This window comes from Erinaceus europaeus, chromosome 16, assembly GCF_950295315.1.
Source record: "Erinaceus europaeus chromosome 16, mEriEur2.1, whole genome shotgun sequence".
In the NCBI taxonomy this organism is placed as follows: Eukaryota; Metazoa; Chordata; class Mammalia; order Eulipotyphla; family Erinaceidae; genus Erinaceus; species Erinaceus europaeus.
In genome coordinates, this window is record NC_080177.1 from 60,220,483 (window position 1) to 60,242,605 (window position 22,123).

Here is a 22,123-nt window from a genome sequence, read left to right on the forward strand (position 1 = left end):
GAAAACCCTCACTTACCTATTTATTGCCACTGGAGTTACCATAAGCTGGAGCTCAGTGCTGGCACCACAAATCCAACTACTCCTAGCAGCCATTTTTTCTTTTTTTTCTCCCCCCGCCCTTTCTATTATACTTGATAGGACAAACAGAAATTGAGAGTGGAGGGGGGATAAAGAGGGAGAGAGAAGAAGATATATACCTGCAGACTTGTTTCACTGTTTGTGAAGTGCCCTCTGTAGGTGGGGAGCAGGGGCTCACACACAGGTCCTTGCACATGTAATATTTGAGCTTAACTGGGTGTGCCATCTCCCACTCTCTATTTAACTTTTCTAAGCCTCAGTTTCACAACCATATATAGGAATGGCTGTTTACTATTATTTTTACATTTAATTTTCCTAATAACTTTCTTCTGTTGTCTGGCTGGCTGGCTTTTTTGTTTGTTGTTTGTGTTTTGCTTTTGTTTTTTAACCAGAGTATTTAGCTGTGATTTATGGTGGACTGAGGGGGATTGAATCTGGGACCTTAGAGCCTCATGCCTGACAGTCTTCTGCATAGCCATTAAGCTATCTCCCCCACCCTAACACCCGTGCTGTTTTATACAGAACAACCTGAACCAAAAGAAGATGCATAACTAGTAAAGAGGCAGAAACAAAGGGTCAGGCTAGGTCCTAAATGGAAATTACTCCACCTAGAGGTCACACACTGATCTCTGTTCTGCAACTTTCTCCTACCCATCAGATGGTATCATTACTGATATTATTTTTTTTTTTTTTTCCTCCAGGGTTATTGCTGGGCTCGGTGCCTGCACCATGAATCCACCGCTCCTGGAGGCCACTTTTTCCCCCTTTTGTTGTAGCCTTGTTGTGGTTATTATTATTGCCATTGTTGATGTTGTTCATTGTTGGATAGGACAGAGAGAAATGGAGAGAGGAGGGGAAGACAGAGAGGGGGAGAGAAAGGTAGACACCTACATACCTGCTTCAGAACCAGGATCCCTATGCCGGTCCTTGCGCTTTGTGCCACATGCGCTTAACCCACTGCGCCACCGCCCGACCCCCCATTACTGATATTATATCATTAATTTATTTTTGTTGTTACTGGGACTTAACTGCTTCAGAAAGACTTTTTCTGTTATAAAGACAGAGGCAGAAAAACAGAGAGAAAGGGAAAGAAACCACATCATTGAGCTTTCTTCAATGCAGCAGTGAGAGACTGGTTTAAATCTCGGTCATGAGCATGACAAAGCAGTCATACTATCCAGGTGAGTTATTTTGCCAATCTTGGATATTATTTTAAATTAACATAATACATACTCTAAATTTATTCTTCTCACTGCTATCATAGTATACTTTATAGACTGCAAATATGAATTTTTTTTACTTCTCTGTTTCAAGACCTTTATTAGCTTACTACTAATGCTCTATATTAAAAACCCAAGCCTCCCAAGCATACATACGCAGAGGCCCATCTCACATCATTCTCCATTCCCAGGGTACATCCAGCCAGTGTCCTCCTTTCTGAACACAATATGCTCCTCTTGCCTCAGGGCCTTTGCACACGGCATGTCCTTACTATGGAAAGCTCTTCCCACCTAGAACATCCCTTTACTACTTGATTTTCATTCATACCTCAGAACTTAAATTAAGTTTACTTCTTCAAGATCCCAAACCCTCACCTGTCACAATCTTTTCTTATAGGCACTCAGACAACTACATTGCTTTTTCTGCTAAGCACTTATTTCAGTTTGTAAATAAATTACATTGTGGTTATTTAGTCAGTTTGTTTCTCACACTATCTGTATCACAAGAATATAAATCACTTAGAAAATGGTGACTCACTAATGTTACATGTAGCACTTAACACAGTGATTTGTACAAAATAAGTACTCAAAAATATAGCTGTTGAATAATGAATGGAACATTTTAAAATGTATTTATATGCCTTCATGTAACTTATTCCTTTGATTATATAGTTTTATTTTATGACAGTGATTATAAGACCAAAGTTAAGGGTCAAATTTGAGTTCCAGTGCTGCTATGTCACATGAACAAGAGCCAGGAGCTTGATGTAGTCTCATTTCCTTCATTTGTAAAAATAAAATATGGGTTAGGCGCACACAAAGCGCAAGGACTGACGTAAGGATCCCAGTTCAAGCCCCCGGATCCCCACCTGCAGGGGGGGTTGCTTCACAGGTGGTGAAGCAGGTCTGCAGGTGTCTATCTTTCTCTCCCCCTCTGTCTTCCCCTTCTCTCTCCATTTCTCGCTGTCCTATCCAACAACAATGACAGCAATAACAACAACAATAATAACAACATCGATAAACAACAAAGGCAACAAAAGGGAAAAAAAATAGCCTTCAGGAGTACTGTATTCGTAGTGTAGGCACCAAGCCCCAGCAATAACCCTGGAGGCAAAAAAATAAAAAATAAAAATAAAATAAAATGAATAAAATAAAAAATAAAATAAAATAAATAAAATGATAGGCCTTGTTATAAGGCTCTGTCTTATTCACATGTTCTCTCTTATTAACCTCACAAGTCTGGGTAAGTGCCTATGCATAGGTGTTTGCTATTATAAATGTTAATGAAACAAACCAGTGGGAATACATTAAATTGAAAAGCTTCTGCACAGTCAAAGAAACTATCACACAAACAAAGAGACCCCTCACAGAATGGGAGATCTTCACATGCCATACATCAAACAAGAGACTAATCACCAAAATATACAAAGAGCTCAGCAAACTTAGCAACAAAAAAGCAAATGACCCCATTCAAAAATGGGCAGAGGATATGAACAGAACATTCACTACAGAGGAGAGCCAAAAGGCTAACAAACACATGAAAAATTGCTCCAGGTCGCTGATTGTCAGAGAAATGCAGATTAAGACAACACTGAGATACCACCTCACTCCTATGAGAATGGCATACATACATCAAATAGGACAGCAGCAACAAATGCTGGAGAGGCTGTGGGGACAGAGGGGCCCTTCTGCACTGCTGCTGGGAATGTAAATTGGTCCAGCCTCGAGCAGTCTGGAGAACTCTAACAAGGCTAGACAGACATGGACCTTCCATATGACCCAGTAATTCCTCTCCGGGGGATATACCCCAAGGACTCCCTAATACCCAACCAAAAAGATATGTGCACACCTATGTTCGAAGCAGCACAATTCATAATAGGTAAAACCTGGAAGCAACCCAGGTGCCCAACAACAGATGAGTGCCTAAGAAAGCTGTGGTATATATATATACAATGGAATATTACGCAGCTATTGAGGACAATGAACTCACCTTCTCTGACACATCGTGGATGGAGCTAGAAGGAATTATGTTAAGTGAGCTAAGTCAGAAAGATCAAGATGAGTATGGGATGATCCCACTCATCAACAGAAGTTGAGAAAGAAGAACAGAAAGGGAGATTCAAAGCAGGAGTTGACTGAATTTGGAGTAGGGCACCAAAGTAAAAACCCTGGGTGGAGGGTGAGGGTGAATGTTCAGCTTCATGGGGTGGGAGTGAGGGTGGGGGGGAGGAGGATGGGACACAGCCTTTTGGTGGTGGGAATGGTGTTTATGTACAGTCCTATCAATTTGCAGTCATATAAATCACTATTTAATTAATATGAGAGGGGAAACTGATTATCTAAAAAAAGAAATTAAGGAGGATGAAGGATAGGTTAGAGGGAGGGAGGAAGGGAGGGAATGAGAGCAACAGAGGGAGGGAAGATAGAAGATAGTAGGTGGTGGGGGCAGGGAAGATAGCATAATGATTATGCAATGGACTCTCATGCCTGAGGCTCCAAAGTCCTAGGTTCAGTCCCCTGCACTATCATAAGCCAGAGCTAAGCAGTGTTCTGGTGTTTGTCTCCATCTCTCTAAAAAATAAAATAAATAAAATATTTTTTAAAAGAAGATAATAGATGGTCAATAAAATATGGATATATGACATGAGACTACATCTCATTAAAGCAGACTGCTTTTTCTTTTTCCTAAATCTTAGAACTTTCTAGCCAGTCCTTTGGGAAAAAACAAACAAAACACCATAATCAAAATGTTTAATGTCCCACAGGCAGCCCTCCCCTATCCTGTTCTCAGAAAAGTCAACTAAATCTGGGTATGGCTAACTGTTAATCTTTCATACTACATTTTTAATATAAAAAAATCCTCCCTGAAAGTAAATATAAACAAAACCCAGCCTATATTTATGCATTTCATACCCTAAAAAGATCAATGGCAGACATCTACCCATGTATTTTTTAACACATTTAGTTTATTATTTAAGAGCATTCCTCAAGTCTTTTTTTTCTCTAGATTTTACTGTACAGAGGCAATTTTAAAGACAAAGTTTTTTTTAAAGCATTTTAGAGGACAAAAATGAAGTTTTATTTCTAAAAATGTTGTTTAGTAATATTCTAAGTTTCACTGCACCTCTTTGAACTGCCTTCTCAGCCAGTTTTCTAACGTTTTTAAATTTCAAAAAGGCTTCTTTAGATATGGAAGTAGAGGTAGAATTCATGTTTTGTTTTCCCCCTGACTTATGTCGGAAATACCACAATTACGCAGTACTATTATTAACAGCATGGCTATCTAGCAAAGATACCAATACTGCCAGTTAATATGCTATGAAGCAGTTTCCAGATGAAGGTTGTGTTTTAATTATCTATTTTATTTTATTACCAGAGCACTACTCATCTCTGGCTTATGGTGGTACAGGGGATTAAACCTGGGACTTCAGAGCCTCAGGCATGAGAGTCTCTTTGCATAACCAGTATGCTATCTACCCCTGCCAAAGGTTGTATTTTATGGAGATGGTAATTTATTCACTTTATTGCTGACTTCAATGTTGTCCCAGGCATCAAGGAGCCTTTTTATTTTTCCAATATTAAACAAGAAATTTTGCTTTGTTCTTCATTGATAACTGAAGCTCCAGTTCCAAATGCCTTCTTAGATCTCTTTTTTAATTACATTCTGCCACCAACTGAATATGAGATTTAATACTCATGACTTAGAGATTTGAAGATCTGCCTATAAAATGTGTCACGGTTACATCAGTGTCCATTGCTACTTCAGACTCAATTTTTGTCCCCTTATTGTTATTGAGGTAGATTTGGAAAAAGAATTATACTGTCTTAGTTATAGATATAGTAAAAAGCCCAGTATACCCCTTTCCCTATGTTTAACTACGTGGTGTTCTGTTATGCTTCAATCACTAACATATAAATTCATGAATCACTTATCAGAATTTCAGAGCCTCCACCCCCCAGAGTCCTTAGCCCACTTTACTACTGGCTATAAAAATTCTGAAATCCTAGGGCACCAAAGTAAAAACCTTGTGGTGAGGGGTAAACATGCAGCTTCCTGGGCCAGTGGGGGTTGGGAGTGGGTGGGAGGGAGGGGTCACAGTCTTTTGGTGGTGGGAATGGTGTTTATGCACACTCCTAGTAATATGTAGTCATATAAATCACTAGTTAATTAATATAAGAGGGGAAAATTAATTGTATGTCTCAAAGTTTTTTAAAACACAGACTGAATCTTTTTAATATATAGGCTGTGTATTTGACATGCGGACTCTCTCAAAAGCCTAGACCAAGTAGATCAGAAGCAACCAATAGCACAGCTATATACAAGATACTGGGTACTGTACAGCAAACCCTAACAAAAGGACTTTTCAAAGTTAACCCAATTACCAAATAATGTGATGATAACATTAACTATCAATTGTCTTTTTGAGCCCTAAGACAGCAAGAATCTCACATCTCCACTATAGAGCCTCTACCTCCCCCAGTCCTGGAACCCTTGGATAGGGCCCACTTTCCCAGATGCCTCTCCCAATCCATATCAAATAATATTGCATCTGCCGATCACAACCTAATCAATGCAACGATTGCCACCTCAACATGCTTTACTTCAGACTGTGTCCAGAGACTTCATGTGTGGAATGACAACCCTTCAGCTTCATTACTCGGGTGAGACCTTTCCTTTCATAGTATACTCTAATTCCATCTCAGGTGGTTCACTTTCTAACAAAGTCCCAAAAACCTAGATATACACCAGTTTCTGTGAGAGAGAGCATATGTTCACACATATCCATAAACTACTGCAAAATATATACCTGAAAGCAGAAGTACACTAGAGTTTGCAGTGAGTATCCCACTAACACTTCCTCTCCACTATTCCAAGCTTTGGGTCCATGATTGCTCAACAATTTGTTTGGCTTTGTATGTTAACTCTCTTTTCAGTCACCAGGTTCCAGATGTCATCAGGATGCCGGCCAGGCTTCCCTGGACTGAAGACCCCCCAATGTGTCCTGGAGCTCTGCTTCCCCAGAGACCCACCCTACTAGGGAAAGAGAGAAGCAGACTGGGAGTATGGACCGACCAGTCAATGCCTATGTTCAGCGGGGAAGCAATTACAGAAGCCAGACCTTCCACCTTCTACAACCCACAATGACCCTGGGTCCATGCTCCCAGAGGCATAGAGAATGGGAAAGCTATCAGGGGAGGGGGTGGGATATGGAGATTGGGTGGTGGGAATTGTGTGGAGTTGTACCCCTCCTACCCTATGGTTTTGTTAATTTATCCTTTCTTAAATAAAAATAAATAAATAAATAAATTTTAAAAAAATTATGAAATCCTGCCATTTGCAGCATGGGTAAATCTAAAGGATTTTATGCCAGTAAAATAAGCAGAGAAAGACAAAAAGGCATGGCTTCAGTTAGATGTGATATATACTGAAAGATAAAACAAATGAAAAGATTAGCTAAATAAAATAAACTCTTAGAATATAAAAACTAAATTTTCTAAAGGCTGAAATTATGAAAAAATAATATGGTAGTTACTTCCTGATGTCAGGGGGATGGATAAGAAAGTAAAACGCTGTGTCTGTGCGTGTGAGGTCCAAGTCGGACCCTGGTACCTAACTTGTGAGACTGGAGCTTTGGTGTCCTCCCTCCTCCTCTCTCTCTCTTTTTTGCCCTCCCTCTCTTTTCATAACACCAACAATCTTTAAAATAAATATTATTTCCATGATGAGTTCAGCCTACTAACCTAAAGCATTATCTCCCTCCTCTACACCTGAAACAGTACCTGCATTTTAACTCAATTTAAGCCATCAGACTTGACTATACGGACAATATGAAGATACAGATATATGATTTTAATCTGGTGTCAACCTTCATTCAGTTCAAATCTAGCACATACTCAGTTATAATTTAGACCGTCCCATAAGTGCTATAGAAGAGCTCATTGAGTTCTATGATGGAAGTGCTCTGGGAAGACCAATAAATTCCCATTTAGAGGCTAAGAGTCACTTAACTAAAATACTTACCACACTATCTGGTATTTGGTTATTTACTAATCAATATTTGCTATTATGTTAATAGCTGTTAACAGACTACCTGTGTGAGGTTGAGAGAGTCACACAGGTGACTCTCTCAACCTCAGTTCTCTTAACATGCATGTTGGATACAATAATATTATCACCAAAATAAGGGTTATAGCATCTGCCTGGTCTACCTCACAAAATTGTTAAAGGATCTAAGGTTCGTGTTATCAATATACCAGTTTTACTTAAGAATAAAAGAATTCATTTGGACTCAAGTTTATAGTATCAATTCTTCAAGTATTCATCAAGAATAGCAGTAAACTCTTAAATCTACTCTTAATATGAATACAAAAATTAATTTTTCTAAATAACCAATTTAATTATGGCAATTCCCTGAACAAATCTTCTACCAGACCTTTTGAATATGGCTTTTCACTTTCATAATCTGACTTTTGCATACTTTTTAGTTTAGATCCTGCCTGTTAGGTCCTTGTTATTTTTGCTCCAGTCTTATCTATTGATTATAGCATTCTTCTCATCTAGAACATTTTCTACTCTTCACCAGTCTAATCCTGCTTCTACTTCTGGTCTCAGGTTAGAATCACTTTATCTAGAAGTTTTTCCCTCTCTGAATTAAATGCTATGTCTTTGTTCTCCAGTAGTTTTACAAAGCCTAGCCTTAATGTACCTTTATCTCTATCCTTTACTAGATTCTTAGCTCCTTGAAGACAAAGATCAAATTTTGATCACTATTAGATTTGATCTTATAATTCCTGACACATTATAAGTACTCAATAAATATTTTTCAAGTAGTTGAATGAGGAAGAGGAAGCCAGGTTAGTACCAACTGTGAATAGTATCTCTGCAAACTGCTAGAAGAAAATTAACTCTGCCTAAGGCCTCATTCATGTTCGATGGGTCCTAGCCACTATACCTAACTTCACAGCCTGGCTGAAACCATGCTCATTTATCTACAAAGAATTCTAATTCCCTATCTCTAAATGGAACCATTCAAGGGATCACATTCAACAAAGCGTTACCTGGGTTCAAAGAAAATACCCACCTCTTTTGTCTCTTCTGAGAAAGCTTGCAAAATGTCTGTCTGCCTTGTGTAGTTGCCATTGGCGTCCTGCAGACCTTGCAGAATGCGTTCCCGCAGAACCAGCACAGAGACTCGGAGCTGGTGCCAGAGGAGCTGCACTGCGTGGATGTCCACAATCACGTTGACAGAGTAAGACAGCAGCTTTAGAGAGAACTCAGTTTCAAGGAGGGCATGGATTTGCTCAACATGGTCTGAAATATCTTCACAGATGTCCTGCAGTAAAGAAAAGCAACATATATGAGGGCTGCCTTGTTTTATCCTAGTTGCATACAGTTCTGGACACTGGGCCTTGAGGGCATACAGGTAATTTGACTTTTTTCTAACAAGCAAAAATCATGCTGTTCTTTCAAAGACCCAAACTGAAATTTCAATGAGAGATTTACCACACAAATCTACTCACTGCTCTCCTTTTACTTTTTAAAATTGTTTTTATGATTCTGGGATAAGAAATAAATGCTGTTTTCTTTGCTACAGGTAAGTTCCACTGAATATATAATATTTCAGGTTGGAAGCATCACCTATACACCTAACATGAAGAGGGACAGGCTAGAACCTCTGATCCATAAGAACCCCTAACCACTATATATATACTTTTCTTTCTCTCCTTTTATAAGTTTTATTTATTTATTATTGGCTATTGGCTAGAAAGAGAAAGTGAGAGGAGAGGGCAAGATACAAAGGGAAAAACACAGAGAGACACCTGCAGTCCTGCTTCACCACTTGTGAAGCTTCCCCTCTGCATATGGGAACCACAGTCTTGAACCCAAGTCCTTATGAACTGTAATATGAGCGCTTAACCAGGTGTACCACCACCTGCCCCCCAGACACTTTAAATGAAACATGAGACCTTCAATATAAGGAGCAATAGTCATTTTCCCACAGACATACACTGTTATTTAAATTAATAACAGATACTCAAATTTTAACCTATACTCTGCAAGCACAGACACCTATGACTCAAAACCAGGGACAGAGATGTAGGTCAGTGGTAGAGTCGCCAAGAAACCCAAGTATAGAGAGAGGTTGGGAGTATTGATCAACCTGTCAACACCCATGTTCATCGGGGAAGCAGTTACAGAAGCCAGACCTTCCACAACTGCACCACATAATGATCCTGGGTCCACGCTCCCAGAGAGTTAAAGAATAGGAAAATTATCAAGGGATGGGATAGGATATGGAGTTCTGGTGGTGGGAATTGCATGGAATTGTACCCCTCTTATCCTATGGTCTTGTCAGTGTTTCCATTTTATAAATAAAATTTTTTAAAAAATAAAGAAAAGAAACTCAAGGATAAAGAAATACAAAACACAATTTTGTTTTCAAGACCCAGACATTTCTGTCAGATATTCACCATATATGTATACAAGAGAGAGTGAAGGGAGATGGAGAGAGACTAAGAGCAAAGCTTTTTTTTTTTTTTCTGTCACATGTGGTGCAAAGTATTGAGTTCAGGGTCTCATGCATGAAGAGAATCTTCATCATAAAGAATGTCTTGAGGGGTGAGGTGGGTGAAGGAGCTGATCTAGACATTTTAATAAAACCATTTCTAAGTTAAAGTTCCCATCTCTTCTGCACATGCAATCAGGGTAGGCAGATTTGGTGTCTAATATGTCATTTGTCCTTACACATTCCCAAATTTCTATTGAGCTGTCAGAGGCAAGAGGCATCAGTGGTAATATTTACTTGGGCAATTTAAAACCATTAAGCAGAAAATGATGTAGATGTCAGCAAAAGTGCTTTTCAACTCAATTTAGTCATGCATCAGGGATTTTTATGGTAGGACTTTTATTTATGATTTTTGTTAAGGCTAACATTTTAACATAGCATTTGAGTCCTGAGTAATCAATTTGAGTATTTAAAGCAGTTATTCAAACTGGAAACATAATATTCCCGTTTTATTTAATTCAATTACTATCTTTAACAAAAATCAAAGGGCAAGGGAGAGAGCTTAATGTGTTAGAGCATAGAATTTGTATGCCTAAGGTCCAAGAGGCCTCAGGTTCAATCCCTGGCACCACCATAAGCCAGAGCTGAGCAGTATATTATTGTATATATCTGTCTGTCTGACTCATAGTAATAAACCATTCTTAAAAATAAATAAAAACTAAAGTACAACCTATACTTAATAATATGTGATAATAACCCCTACAAATCTACTTAAGCGTGACGTAAAGTTGTGCTAAATTTTGAATAATTATTATCTCATTTAAGTAAATGTTCTAAAGTTAGTTCTTAAACCTCAAGAATTAATTGGTAGTAGTGATACAAACTGATGGCAATAATTTGAAATAGATTAAAAGTTTATCAATAAACTGTTATGATCATAATTATGTAAAGTTCTTCCAGAGGTGGTCCATTGGCATATTTAGTCCAAAGATGTGTTGCAAAACTTACATCACATTGTCACTGTCAGTAAGTACATAGGGATCAATCACATTATCTAGTCCCTGCTGGACTCCACACAAAACAACAGATCTTGGGGCTGGATGGTGGCACACCCGGTTAAGCACACGCACAACAGTGCACAAGGACCTGGGTTCAAGCCTCCAGTCCTCACCTACAGGGAGGAAGCTTCACAAGTGGTGAAATGGGCTGCAGGTGTCTGTCTCTCCTCTATTTCCTGCTCCCTTTCAGTTTCTCTCTGTCTCTATCGAATTAAATAAATAAATTTTTTTAAAAGTTTAAAAAAGAACAGGTCTCTGTTGCTATCGTCATATATTCCATATTACCTGGGATCTCAGCAAATACTAACTGAGGGCATCTACTGCGTTTATCCTTCACACCTCTTATTCCTGATACCTCAACCACAGTACCTCTGAGGATACTCATTTCTATGTAGCACAGTATAACCCTCAGTTATTCCCATCCTCCTAGTGTTACCCTCTTTGAAATTCTTAGTACTTACCCCATTCCACTGTGAGAAATTTTCTTAGCTTTTTTTTCTTCCAGGGTTATCCCTGGGGTTTGGTGTCAGCACTACGAATTCATTGCGCCTGGCAGCCATTTTTTAAAAATTATTATTACTGGATAGTACAAAGAGAAATTGAGAAGAGGGGAGATGGGGAGAGAGAAAGATCAACACCTTAACACCTACTTCACTACTTGTAAAGGGGACCCCCTGCAGGTGGGTAGCAGGGGCTCAAACCAGGATCTTTTCGTGGGTGGATCCTTATACTTCATACTATGTGCACTTAACCTGGTTTGCCACTGCCCAGCCTCTTTATACAGTCTTTTTTACTATGAAAACCACATGCCAAATTATATGTCTTTCCTCCTCTTACTTGATTTGGCTTCTTCATAATGGAAGTAGCAATTTATTTAGATCCAGGTCATAGTTCAAGTTTATCAAGAAACTATCCAGGAAAAACAGTCTCTTAGGGGCACTAAAGAAAGCATCCACAGGGCCAGCTGTTTTGGGTTTCCACACCCTCCTCCTTATATTGGGCTGTCGTAAAAAGTCATGGCATATTTTTTTCATTTCTTTATTGGGGGATTAATGGTTTACAGTCAATAGTAAAATATAATAGTTTGTACATGTATGAAATTTCCACATAACAATACAATCCCCAATAGGTCCTCCTGTACATGGTGCATTCTTTCTATGTTTTTCCATGCAAAAATGCATGGTGACTTTTCTGAAAACCCAGTGCAACTGCAAAATGTAAATCTATCCTGTTCTCACAGAATCTGATTGGCCCAGTGAGAAAATAATACCCTTTCCACAAATGCTGATCTCATTCTGCTAAGTGTTTTGGCAACGTGCACTCGCATGCAGTCCTGATGGAATTCTGAAATTGAATAATGTATATAATGATATGACTTGCTAAAATCTATTTACTTAATTGTTTGCATGTCCTCTACTCTGCCAGAATCATCTGGTTTGACAAAAGTACATGCACATACAACCTGTAGAACAGAACTACTGATGAACTTGTAGGTTGTGTGGTTGCAAATGAGTTTGTATTTCCAACTTCTTCCAAACATGGAATATACTTTGAACATTTGGTTATAGGTTTATTTAGAAAAAAATTATCTGTTTTTGTTTGCTTGTTTTTACCACAATACTGACCAGTTCTGCAACCTCAGAACCTTAGACAGGAATGTTTGTTGCATAAATCACTGTGCTATCTCCAATTCTGAGTTTTACAGTGTTTGTTTTTGCCCCCAGGGTTATTGGTGGGGCTCAGGGCCTGCACAACTCTACCTCTCCAGGTGATCATCTTTCCTCCTTTCTTCTAGATAGAGGTTGAGAGGCAGAGAGACAGAGGATAGACATAGCTGCACCTTTCCACTGCTCCTGAATGCCCCCCACCAAAGGTGCTCCTATGTAGTGTGTTGGGGATTTGAACCCAGATCCCTGTGCGTGGAAGTGCACACACTCTGCAGGGTAAGCTACCTGCTGCCCCCTATTGAAATATGGAAAAAAATCTAAATTCCCTTGTGCTTCTGTATAAATGTTGAAAAAAGATTTAAAGAATAAACGGTTTATCTCCTGAGTCTGAACTTTTGGTAACTAATTCATGGGCTTATGAGACTAGCTTATTTACTCCTGCCTATAATTGGTTATTATGTGGTATCTATAACATACATCCCATAATACTGTACCGCCTAATAAAGCTTTGACTGAACCTGCTTTTAGCCACACCACAGCCGAGGCCATTATGCGTTTCAGCAAATTCCTTTTATTTTAAATATAACACACTAATATAACTAACTTCCTATGAATATTATTACTTGGTAACAAGATTTAATTCATATAATTTGTGAAGATTATATCATCATCATTATATGATATTTCACTCAAGAGGCTCGGTTTATCTTGTAATCTGAATGTTCTCTTCAATAGAGGATAAGCTCCCCAGCTCCTCTTTATGTTCTAATGGTTACTAGTAAGCTGGGTGTCCAATAATTTTAGATATATACTTTAAAAGATTGACAATGAATAAAAAAATACTTTCTGTAAATAACTGTTCAGTTTTATTTTATTTTTTTAAATTCTATTCCTCTGGTCTAAGTGCCTACTTTTGTTTCACTACCAGGCAGGATTTTTTTTAATTTATAAAATTAAAATAATGACAAGACTATAGGATTAGAGGGATACATTTCCACACAATGCCTACCCACAGAGCTCCATATCTAACCCCTCCCTTGATAGCATCCTATTCTTTATCCCTCTGGGACTATGGACCCAGGATCATTGTGGGGTGCAGAAGGTAGAAAGCTTAGCTTCTGTAATTGCTTCTCTGCTGAACATGGGCGTTGGCAGGTCGATCCATACTCCCAGCCTGTCTGTCTCTTTCCCTAGTGGGGCAGGGATCTGGGGAGGCAGGGCTCCAAGACACATGGTGGGGTCCTCTGCCCAAGGAAGTCAGGTTGGCATCATGGTATCAACTGGATCCACCAGGCAGTTTTGATGACTCTAGCCCTGTAGCACAACTTGAGGACAGGAAGTGTGATGCCTCCAGTCATGTTCTTTTTTTCTCAAGAATTTTTTTAAGTATTTTCTGGTTCCAGACAAACTTTTGTAGCTTTTGTTCTGTTCTCTTAAAGAAATTTGGTGGTACTTTGATGGGAATGGCATTATATCTGTATATGGCTCTGGGAAGGATGATCTTTTTGACAATGTCAATTTTTCCAATCCAGAAATATGAGGTATCTTTCCATTTCTTTGTACCTGTTTCTATTTCTTTGAATAGTGACTTATACTTTCAGTGTGCAAGTCTTTCACCTTTGTTAACTTTATTCCTAGATACTTGACTGGTTTTGCTGCTAAAGGAAAAGGATTTGCTATCTGAATATCTTCTCCATCCAGTTTAATGTTTTCACATAGGAATGCCATTGTTATTTATTTTTTTGTTTGTTTTTCCACCACAATCAACACAGAGGCAGGATGCCTGTACAACTAATACATTACATTATTCTTGGTGGCCATTCCCCCATTTTTTTAAATTCATTTTGATAGAGACAGAGAGAAATTGAGGGGAGGGAGAGATAGAAAGGGGGAGAGATAAAGAGCCACCTGTAGCACTGCTTCACCACTCATGAAGGTACCCTCTGCCAGTGGGAAGCAGGGTCTAAACCAAGGACTTCGTACATGGTAATATTTGTGTTCTACCAGGTGTGACACCAACCAGCTTCAATATTACTAGGTTCTATTTTACACTGATTGTGTAGTCTGTATAAATACTATACAGGTGCCTAAGGATTCCCAGGAGTTTCTTTTGTAATATGAATATATATATAATTTATTATTAATAAATATATAATATGTGTGTGTGTTCATTCATATATATTTTTTCCACAAGTACTGGCTGATTTACATCTTCTCTTCCTATCTGTATCTCTTTAATTAATTTCTCTTACTTAATTGATATGGCTACAACTTCCAAGATTATGTTGAATAGTAATGGTGAAAGTGAGCAACCCTTCTTGTACTTCATTAAAAAGAGAAAGTTTTCAGGTTAAGCGCAAGGACTGGCATAAGGATCCTGGTTCGAGCCCCCAGCTCCCCACCTGCAGGGAAGTCGCTTCACAGGCAGTGAAGCAGGTCTGCAGGTGTCTATCTTTCTCTCCCCCTCTCTGTCTTCGCCTCCTCTCTCCATTTCTCTCTGTCCTATCCAACAACAACGACATCAATAATAACTACAACAATAAAAAGGGCAATAAAAGGGAATAGATAAATAAATATTTTTAAAAATTTTTTAAATCTAAAAAAAAGAGAAAGTTTTAAATTTGGGGGGAAAAAGATTACTGAAACATGCCACAATGTGGATAAATCTCAAAGGTATTATGCCACATGACATAAGTCAGTGCTAAAGGGTTACACAGTGCCAAAGAGCAGCATCCTGTATAATGACCTTGGCAAGAGAGACTTAAAGACAAAGTCTTTTTTTTTATAGTGAAGAAGAATAGACTTAGTTAGTACACAGGAATTGGGATTAGGTGGACACATGATCACAAATTGACAGCATGAGAGTTTTGGGAGGAGTTAGGAAACTGTTCTTTATCTTAATTGTGGTGGTAGGGATCTAAATCTACACAAGGACTAAAAATAATTTGAAGCTGTGTACACCAAAAAAGGTTATTTTTTCCTGCATGATAGTTGTTAAACTAATAAAAAGAAAATAAGTTTATAATCCCCTAGTGAAATTAATATAAAAAATTCATTTGGGGGAGTTGGGCAGTAGTGCAGCGGGTTAAGCTCACTTCACATGGTGTAAAGCACAAGCACCAGTCTAAGGATCTCGGTTCAAGCCCCCGGCTCCCCACTTTCAGGGAAGTCACTTCACAGGCAGTGAAGCAGGTCTGCAGGTGTCTGTCTTTCTCTCCCCCTCTCTGTCTTCCCTGACTCTCTCCATTTCTCTCTGGTCCTATCTAACAATGACAACATCAATAACAACAACAATAATAACTACAACCATAAAACAGCAAAGGCATCGAAGGGGCATAAATAAATAAATATTAAAAAATTCATTTGGGTGTAACACATTCCCTTTAGTCTTGAAAACTATAAATAACACAGCTCTCAAGGTCATGATTCTACAATCACTATCCCTAATCCAATAGTTTACACATTATTTTCTAGCATAAACGAAATAGAGGCTAATCTGGAGCTCCTCTCCAAATAAATTAAAACAATTGGCAGTGATTAACAATATATTTCAAAACTGCACAGAACCTTTTCTACATATTTTACTGTGTTAATATGGAAACGTGATGCTTTCCATTTTCCTGTTTAATGCACATATGTAAGTTGTCCCTGTGGCATTGAGAATTATTCAAAACATAAAAAGCATCGCATACATTATATTGCCAAATGCTCACTTCATTCAATCTTCCAGACTCTATGAGGGCTTATAATTGCAGCTGGTGCTGCCTGCATTGAGACAGGAACCTGCTGTGGTTACCGGAGTCACCAAAACAAACACTGACAGGACCTGAGACTTTTCACAAATAAACTCATAGCTAGTTCTGTTAGCGCTGTGGGTGTCTCTCTTTCTCCCTCCCTCCCTCTCTCTAACCTTCTTCTATATTTCGTTGTCTCTATCAAAAGAAAAAGAAAAAGGAAAAATCAATGGCTGCAGAAGCCATGGAGTCATCGTGCAGCCACAAGTTCCAACAATAACTCTAGTGGAAATTAATTAATAGATTAAAATCAAAACAAATGTGCCCTTCTTTCTTCTAGTTGTGTAAGTGTAACCTTCTTCAGTGTCTGCTCATTATACAGGATCTGTATGGAGCTTCATCACAAGGTATCATGTCCACTCTGAATCATTCACCAAAACAACTTGATCATCTTGGATCAAGATTCTGCCAATGAGCACCAAATTGCCAGTTTCCTGGATTTTGCAGGCATATGAAAGGAAAGCGGAACTTCTAGCAGCCTCCCCACTCAGGTACTGAATCATCACCTGACAATCAAGTTTCATTTTATCCCCAAAATACAGGCCCATTCGTTGCTCTCTGCTTTTTGCTTTCTTTACATGTAATCCTCAAACACAGCAGCTAGTCACCTACAACCTACCTCTCTATTGAAACAAATAGTAACTGACAGATATTTCTTCATTCATCTGCACCTGCATTTTTTTCCTTTTCTTCATCCCCTGAAATTAATATCACTGTTTCTTTCAAAAAGCTCTTTACTTAAATTTGCCCAACTTAAATTTGTCCAACGTACAGAGCATTTTCAAATGATTTTTCTAAAGTCCATGTGAATTAAAGCATACTTTAAAAGATAATTCTCCACTTCTGCCTTTTTCCATTCAGATTCATAATCTTTGACCTTCCTAGTCTCCAGAGCCATTACAGAAGAATGACAAATTATGTCAATATCAGTGAGCTGAAGAGAAGTAGGACTAGGTACTTTTGAAAAATATATTTTAGTCTTACCAAAAATGCTGTGTCATCATGACTATTCATTTTGTTTGCTAGAAACTGTAGAAATGAATTTTTAAAGAAGTGTTTTACATTATATTCATATATGTGTATGTGTTCATTATGAAAAAATAAGCAAGAAGAGGGGATTGAGTAGTGACACACCTGGTTGAGCACACAAGTTATACATAAGAACCCAAGTCTGATCCCACCTGCAGGAGGAAAGTTTCACAAGTGGTGAAACAGTACTGCAGGTCTCTCTCTCTCTCTCTCTCTCTCTCTCCCACTCCTCTCAATTTCTTTCTGTCCTATCTAATAAAAATATTTTTAAAAGAAGAAGGAGGAGGAATAGAAAGGCAAGAAGAAGAAGAGAGAGGAGAAAAAGAAGATGAAAATGGAGGAAGGGAAGGGGAAGATGAAGAAGAGGAGGAGGAGAAGGAGGAGGAAGAAGAAGGAAGAAGAAGGAGGAGGAGGAGAAGGAGGAGAAAGAGGAGAAGAAGGAGGAGGAGAAGGAGGAGGAAAGGGGAGGGGGAGGAGGAGGAGGAGGAGGAGGAAGAGGAGGAGGAGAAGAAACAGATGCAGAAGCAGCGGCGGCTGCTGGGAGCAGTTGGTCCTTGTGGGCCCTGAGCTCTAGCTATAGCCCTGGTGAAAATAAATGAAAAAGGACCAAAGAGATTATTACCTTACACAAGTATATTTTAAGATGGTGTAATTGAAGGGAATACCATAGTTATTTTAGAAAAGAAATTTATTGGTAAGCTCTTTGACTTAAAACCTACATATTAATACAAAAATGTATATTACCAACTATTAATGTCATTATCAGTTGATTATGAAAACTGCAGTTTTTCTTAAATTGTTTTTTATTTATTTATATTCATTCAGGTTTTTTTGTTTTTGTTTTTGTTTTTTGCCTCTAGGATTATTGCTGGGGCTCAGTGTCTGCACCATGAATCCACTGCTCCTGGAGGCCATTTTTCCCCCCTTTTGTTGCCCTTGTTGTAGCCTTGTTGTGGTTAATATTGTTACTGTTGATGTCATTCATTGTTGGATAGGACAGAGAGAAATGGAGAGAGGAGGGGAAGACAGAGAGAGAGAGAGAAAGACAGACACCTGCAGACCTGCTTCACCACCTGTGAAGCGACGCCCCTGCAGATGGGGAGCCCAGGGCTTCAACCGGGATCTTTACGCCAGTCCTTGTGCTTTGCACCACATGCGCTTAATCTGCTGCACTACCGCCCAACCCCCTCATTTAGTTTTTTTGTTAACCTCCATGCCTTTGCAGGGGATTCAAGCCTGCACAGTTCTACTACTCTTTTTTTTTTTTCCAGACAGAAACTGAGTTACAGAAAGGAAGAGAGTGAAGGAAAGATATTATAACACTTCTCCACCACTCATGAAGCTTCACCTTTGTACAGGCCAAAGGTTTAAGCCTGTGTTTGAGACATGTTAAAGTATGTGCTCTCCCAGGTGAAGTATCCCCCAGGTTCTGAAAAAGTATTTTTCAAATATACTAACTCAAAATATACTACCTCCTATATTTCCCTCCTTCCAAAAGCATACTTAAAAAATAAAATAAAGTGTTAAAGAAAATATTGTAGAATTTACATATTTTCTTTGTTTGCTTAGTGGTCTATCTGTCATTCTATTTTATTGAGGTCTGTCTGCCTTAGATAACTCCTGTATGACAATGTTACATTTATCTATTTTGCTTTATAGAGTGTTAATATAAGTGTACCATATGCAAATAGATTCTTAATGCACCCTGTTATTAGTGATATCTAATTCATGAACCATGAAATAGAAGCTTGAAGATGATCGTGAGAAAGAAAAACTGAATTACAAGAAGTTTCTAGATCACTTTGTACCAGACACTTTATACATTTGTTAGAAGAGTCAAGTTTTTAGCTCTTGTATATTCTGGTTTCTCGTAACCCAAAGACAGCTGAGCCTCAGTTTCCTCTCTTATAAAGATAGCGTAGTATTAATGGTCTCTATTCTCAAATTCTAAGATTTTCATTCAAATTCTTCCTGTTTATTAAAGTTTTTGTGCACCCTCTATAATGTATATCTTCAGTTTTCAGATACCAATACCTTTAGCAATTTAGTTTTTTCACCTGAAATGGAAATTTTCTAATAACTCAAAATATTAAAGTATTTTGTTATAATGGTCTTAGAGGTTCACTTACAAATGCTTCCTTTTGATCTATTCATGGTCTTTATGCTAGGAGAATAGGTAAGGAGATAAAAGCCTCATTTGGGATATCATTGCTGACTCATGGGATGACCTTGGGAAGTCAACCTCTTTGATGTAAGAGAGAGAGAGAGAGAGAGAGAGAGAAAGAGAGAGAGTGTACACACCTCCAGGGCTATTGCTGGGGCTCAGTGCCAGCACTAGAAATCCAATTCTCCTAGCAGTCATTTTTTCCATATTTTATTTGATAGGACAGAAAGAAATTGAGGGAGGGGAAGATAAAGAGAAAGGCAGACAGCTGCAGACCTGCTTTACTACTTATGAAGCATCCTCCCCTGCAAGTGGGGAGCTGGGGGGCTGGGACCCAGATCCTTGTGTGGGTTCTCATGCTTTGTATTATGTGTGCTGAGCTTAACCAGATGCGGCACTGTCTGACCCCCTAGATGTACTTTTTATATATTTAGATCACTAAGACCATGTTACAAGTTCTAAAGATGTGTTTCTATGTTTTCCACCCCATATAAATATGCACAGCAACTAGTTTGGATGTTGATTTGTATTAGGACGCCTACAATATGCCCTTTCAGAACTAACATTATAGACACAAGTTTTCAAATTTCACATCTGAAAATCTGGAACAGGAAAGGAAACCACAGTAGATTGTAATCCCATGAAACACTCGTTTTAGAGGCCACTAATTTTCTGAGATAACAACATATCCAGATCCTAAAGCCAATGTAGAGCAGATGGAGATGCAGGTCACCAATTAAACTTATGGAAAGTCCTTAACGCATCTATTAGGCCAGTAATTTCTTTCCCAGAAATCTCAACTATGCCAGTAATAGGTCTACCTGCTAAAGTGCTACCTCAGAGTTGCTTATAATAATTCAAACAACCAAAAGACTGAAAAAAGGAAATTGGTTTAAAATGCTGAGGTATCCCATATAACAAAAAATTCACAGGTGCTAAAAATAATCCTTCAAAATATCCTTAATGGGATTGAATGTTCAAAGCAAGTTCTTTTGTATAAGTGGAAGAAATGTGGTTTCTTATCAACAAAATAGGCTGAAAAAATGCAGAAGGCCTCTCACCCCCCACCTGTGGGGGGCATGCCTCACAAGCAGTGAATCAGGTCTGCAGCTATCTTTCTTTTTTTTTAATTTGTAAATACTTATTTATTTTCCCTTTTGTTGCCCTTGTTTTTTAATGTTATTGTTGTTACTGATGTCATCATTGTTAGATAGGACAGAGAGAAATGGAGAGAGGAGGGGAAGACAAAGGGGGGAGAGAAAGACAGACACCTGCAGACCTGCTTCACCACTTGTGAAGTGACCCCCAATGCAGGTGGGGAGCCGGGGACTCGAACTGGAATCCTTGCAGGTGTCTTTCTTTCTCCTTCTCTAGCTCTCCCATCCCTCTCAATTTCTGTCATATCAAATATAATAGGAAAAAAGAAGAAAACAAACTAAGATTTTCGGTTTTTTAATTTTTATTGGAATATTACGTAAGTTTTAAGTGTGCATCGTTTAAATATATATACACATAAATATATAAATATATGAGGGTGGGCGGTAGCACAGCAGGTTAAGTGCATGTGGTGCAAAGCCCAAGGACTGGCATAAGGATCCCTGTTCAAGCCCCCAGCTCCCTACCTGCAGGGGACTTCTCTCATCCTCTCTGTCTTCCCCTCCTCTTTCCATTTCTCTCTGTCCTATCCAACAACAATGATATCAATAACAACAATAATAACTACAACAATAAAACAATAAGGGCAACAAAAGGGAATAAATAAATAAATACTTTAAATATATAGAGATGTATAATTTACCACTAAAAGTCCATTTCTTGGCTTCACTATACAACTGACCCCTATTATACAATATACCCATCCCCTTTCCACATTCCCTTTTAGTAACAACTAGTTGGTCTGGCAGTCTACATGTTTATTATTGTTTTATTTAGTTACTGTATTTGTTTGGCTTCTCTATTTACCATGTATGAATTAAATCAGTGTTGGTCTTTATTTCACTAATACTTTATAGGTCCAACATATTGCTTCAAATAGCAGGATTTCATCCTTTTATATCATAGTAGTGTTATACTGTGTACATGTAGTACATATATTTTATTTAACGATCAATTGATGGATGCAACAAACACTACCCCCATCATATCCTGGTTCTTGTAAATGGTGCCATAATAAACATGAAGGTGCAAGTATCTCTTCAAATTAATGGTCTTGTATTTTTTAATGAAATAACCAGATGTTGAACAGCTGGCTCATATGAATTTTCACTTTCAGGCTTTTTCAAAAAAAATTTTACCTCTAGGGTTATCGCTGAGGCTCAATGCTTGCACTAAGCCCCTGCTCCTGGAGGCCATTTTCTCCCCATTTTTGTTGCCCTTGTTGTTGTTATTATTGTTGCCATTGCAGTTGTTGCTGGATAGGACAGAGAGAAATCAATAGGGGAGGGGAAGACAGAGACCCAGAGAGAAAAATAGACTCCTGCAGACCTGCTTCACCACTTGTGAAACCACACCCCATGCAGGTGGGAACTGGAACCAGGTCCTTGCGCTGCTCCCAGTCCAATTTGCATTCCTATAAAGGGTCCTTTCTCTTGCACCCTCTCCAACAT

The 22,123-nt window shown here is 38.5% G+C and overlaps 1 protein-coding gene across 2 annotated transcripts in view; it reads right to left on the reverse strand.

Annotated features, from left to right (window-relative positions):
- Positions 1–22,123, reverse strand: part of AKAP6 (A-kinase anchoring protein 6) — a 524,830-nt gene that overhangs the window by 310,250 nt on the left and 192,457 nt on the right. For both annotated transcript variants that reach the window (XM_060175194.1, XM_007516826.3), the window contains exon 3: positions 8,381–8,632. In XM_060175194.1, coding sequence (XP_060031177.1) covers positions 8,381–8,632 — 252 coding nt within the window. The remainder of the gene's footprint in view (positions 1–8,380; positions 8,633–22,123) is intronic.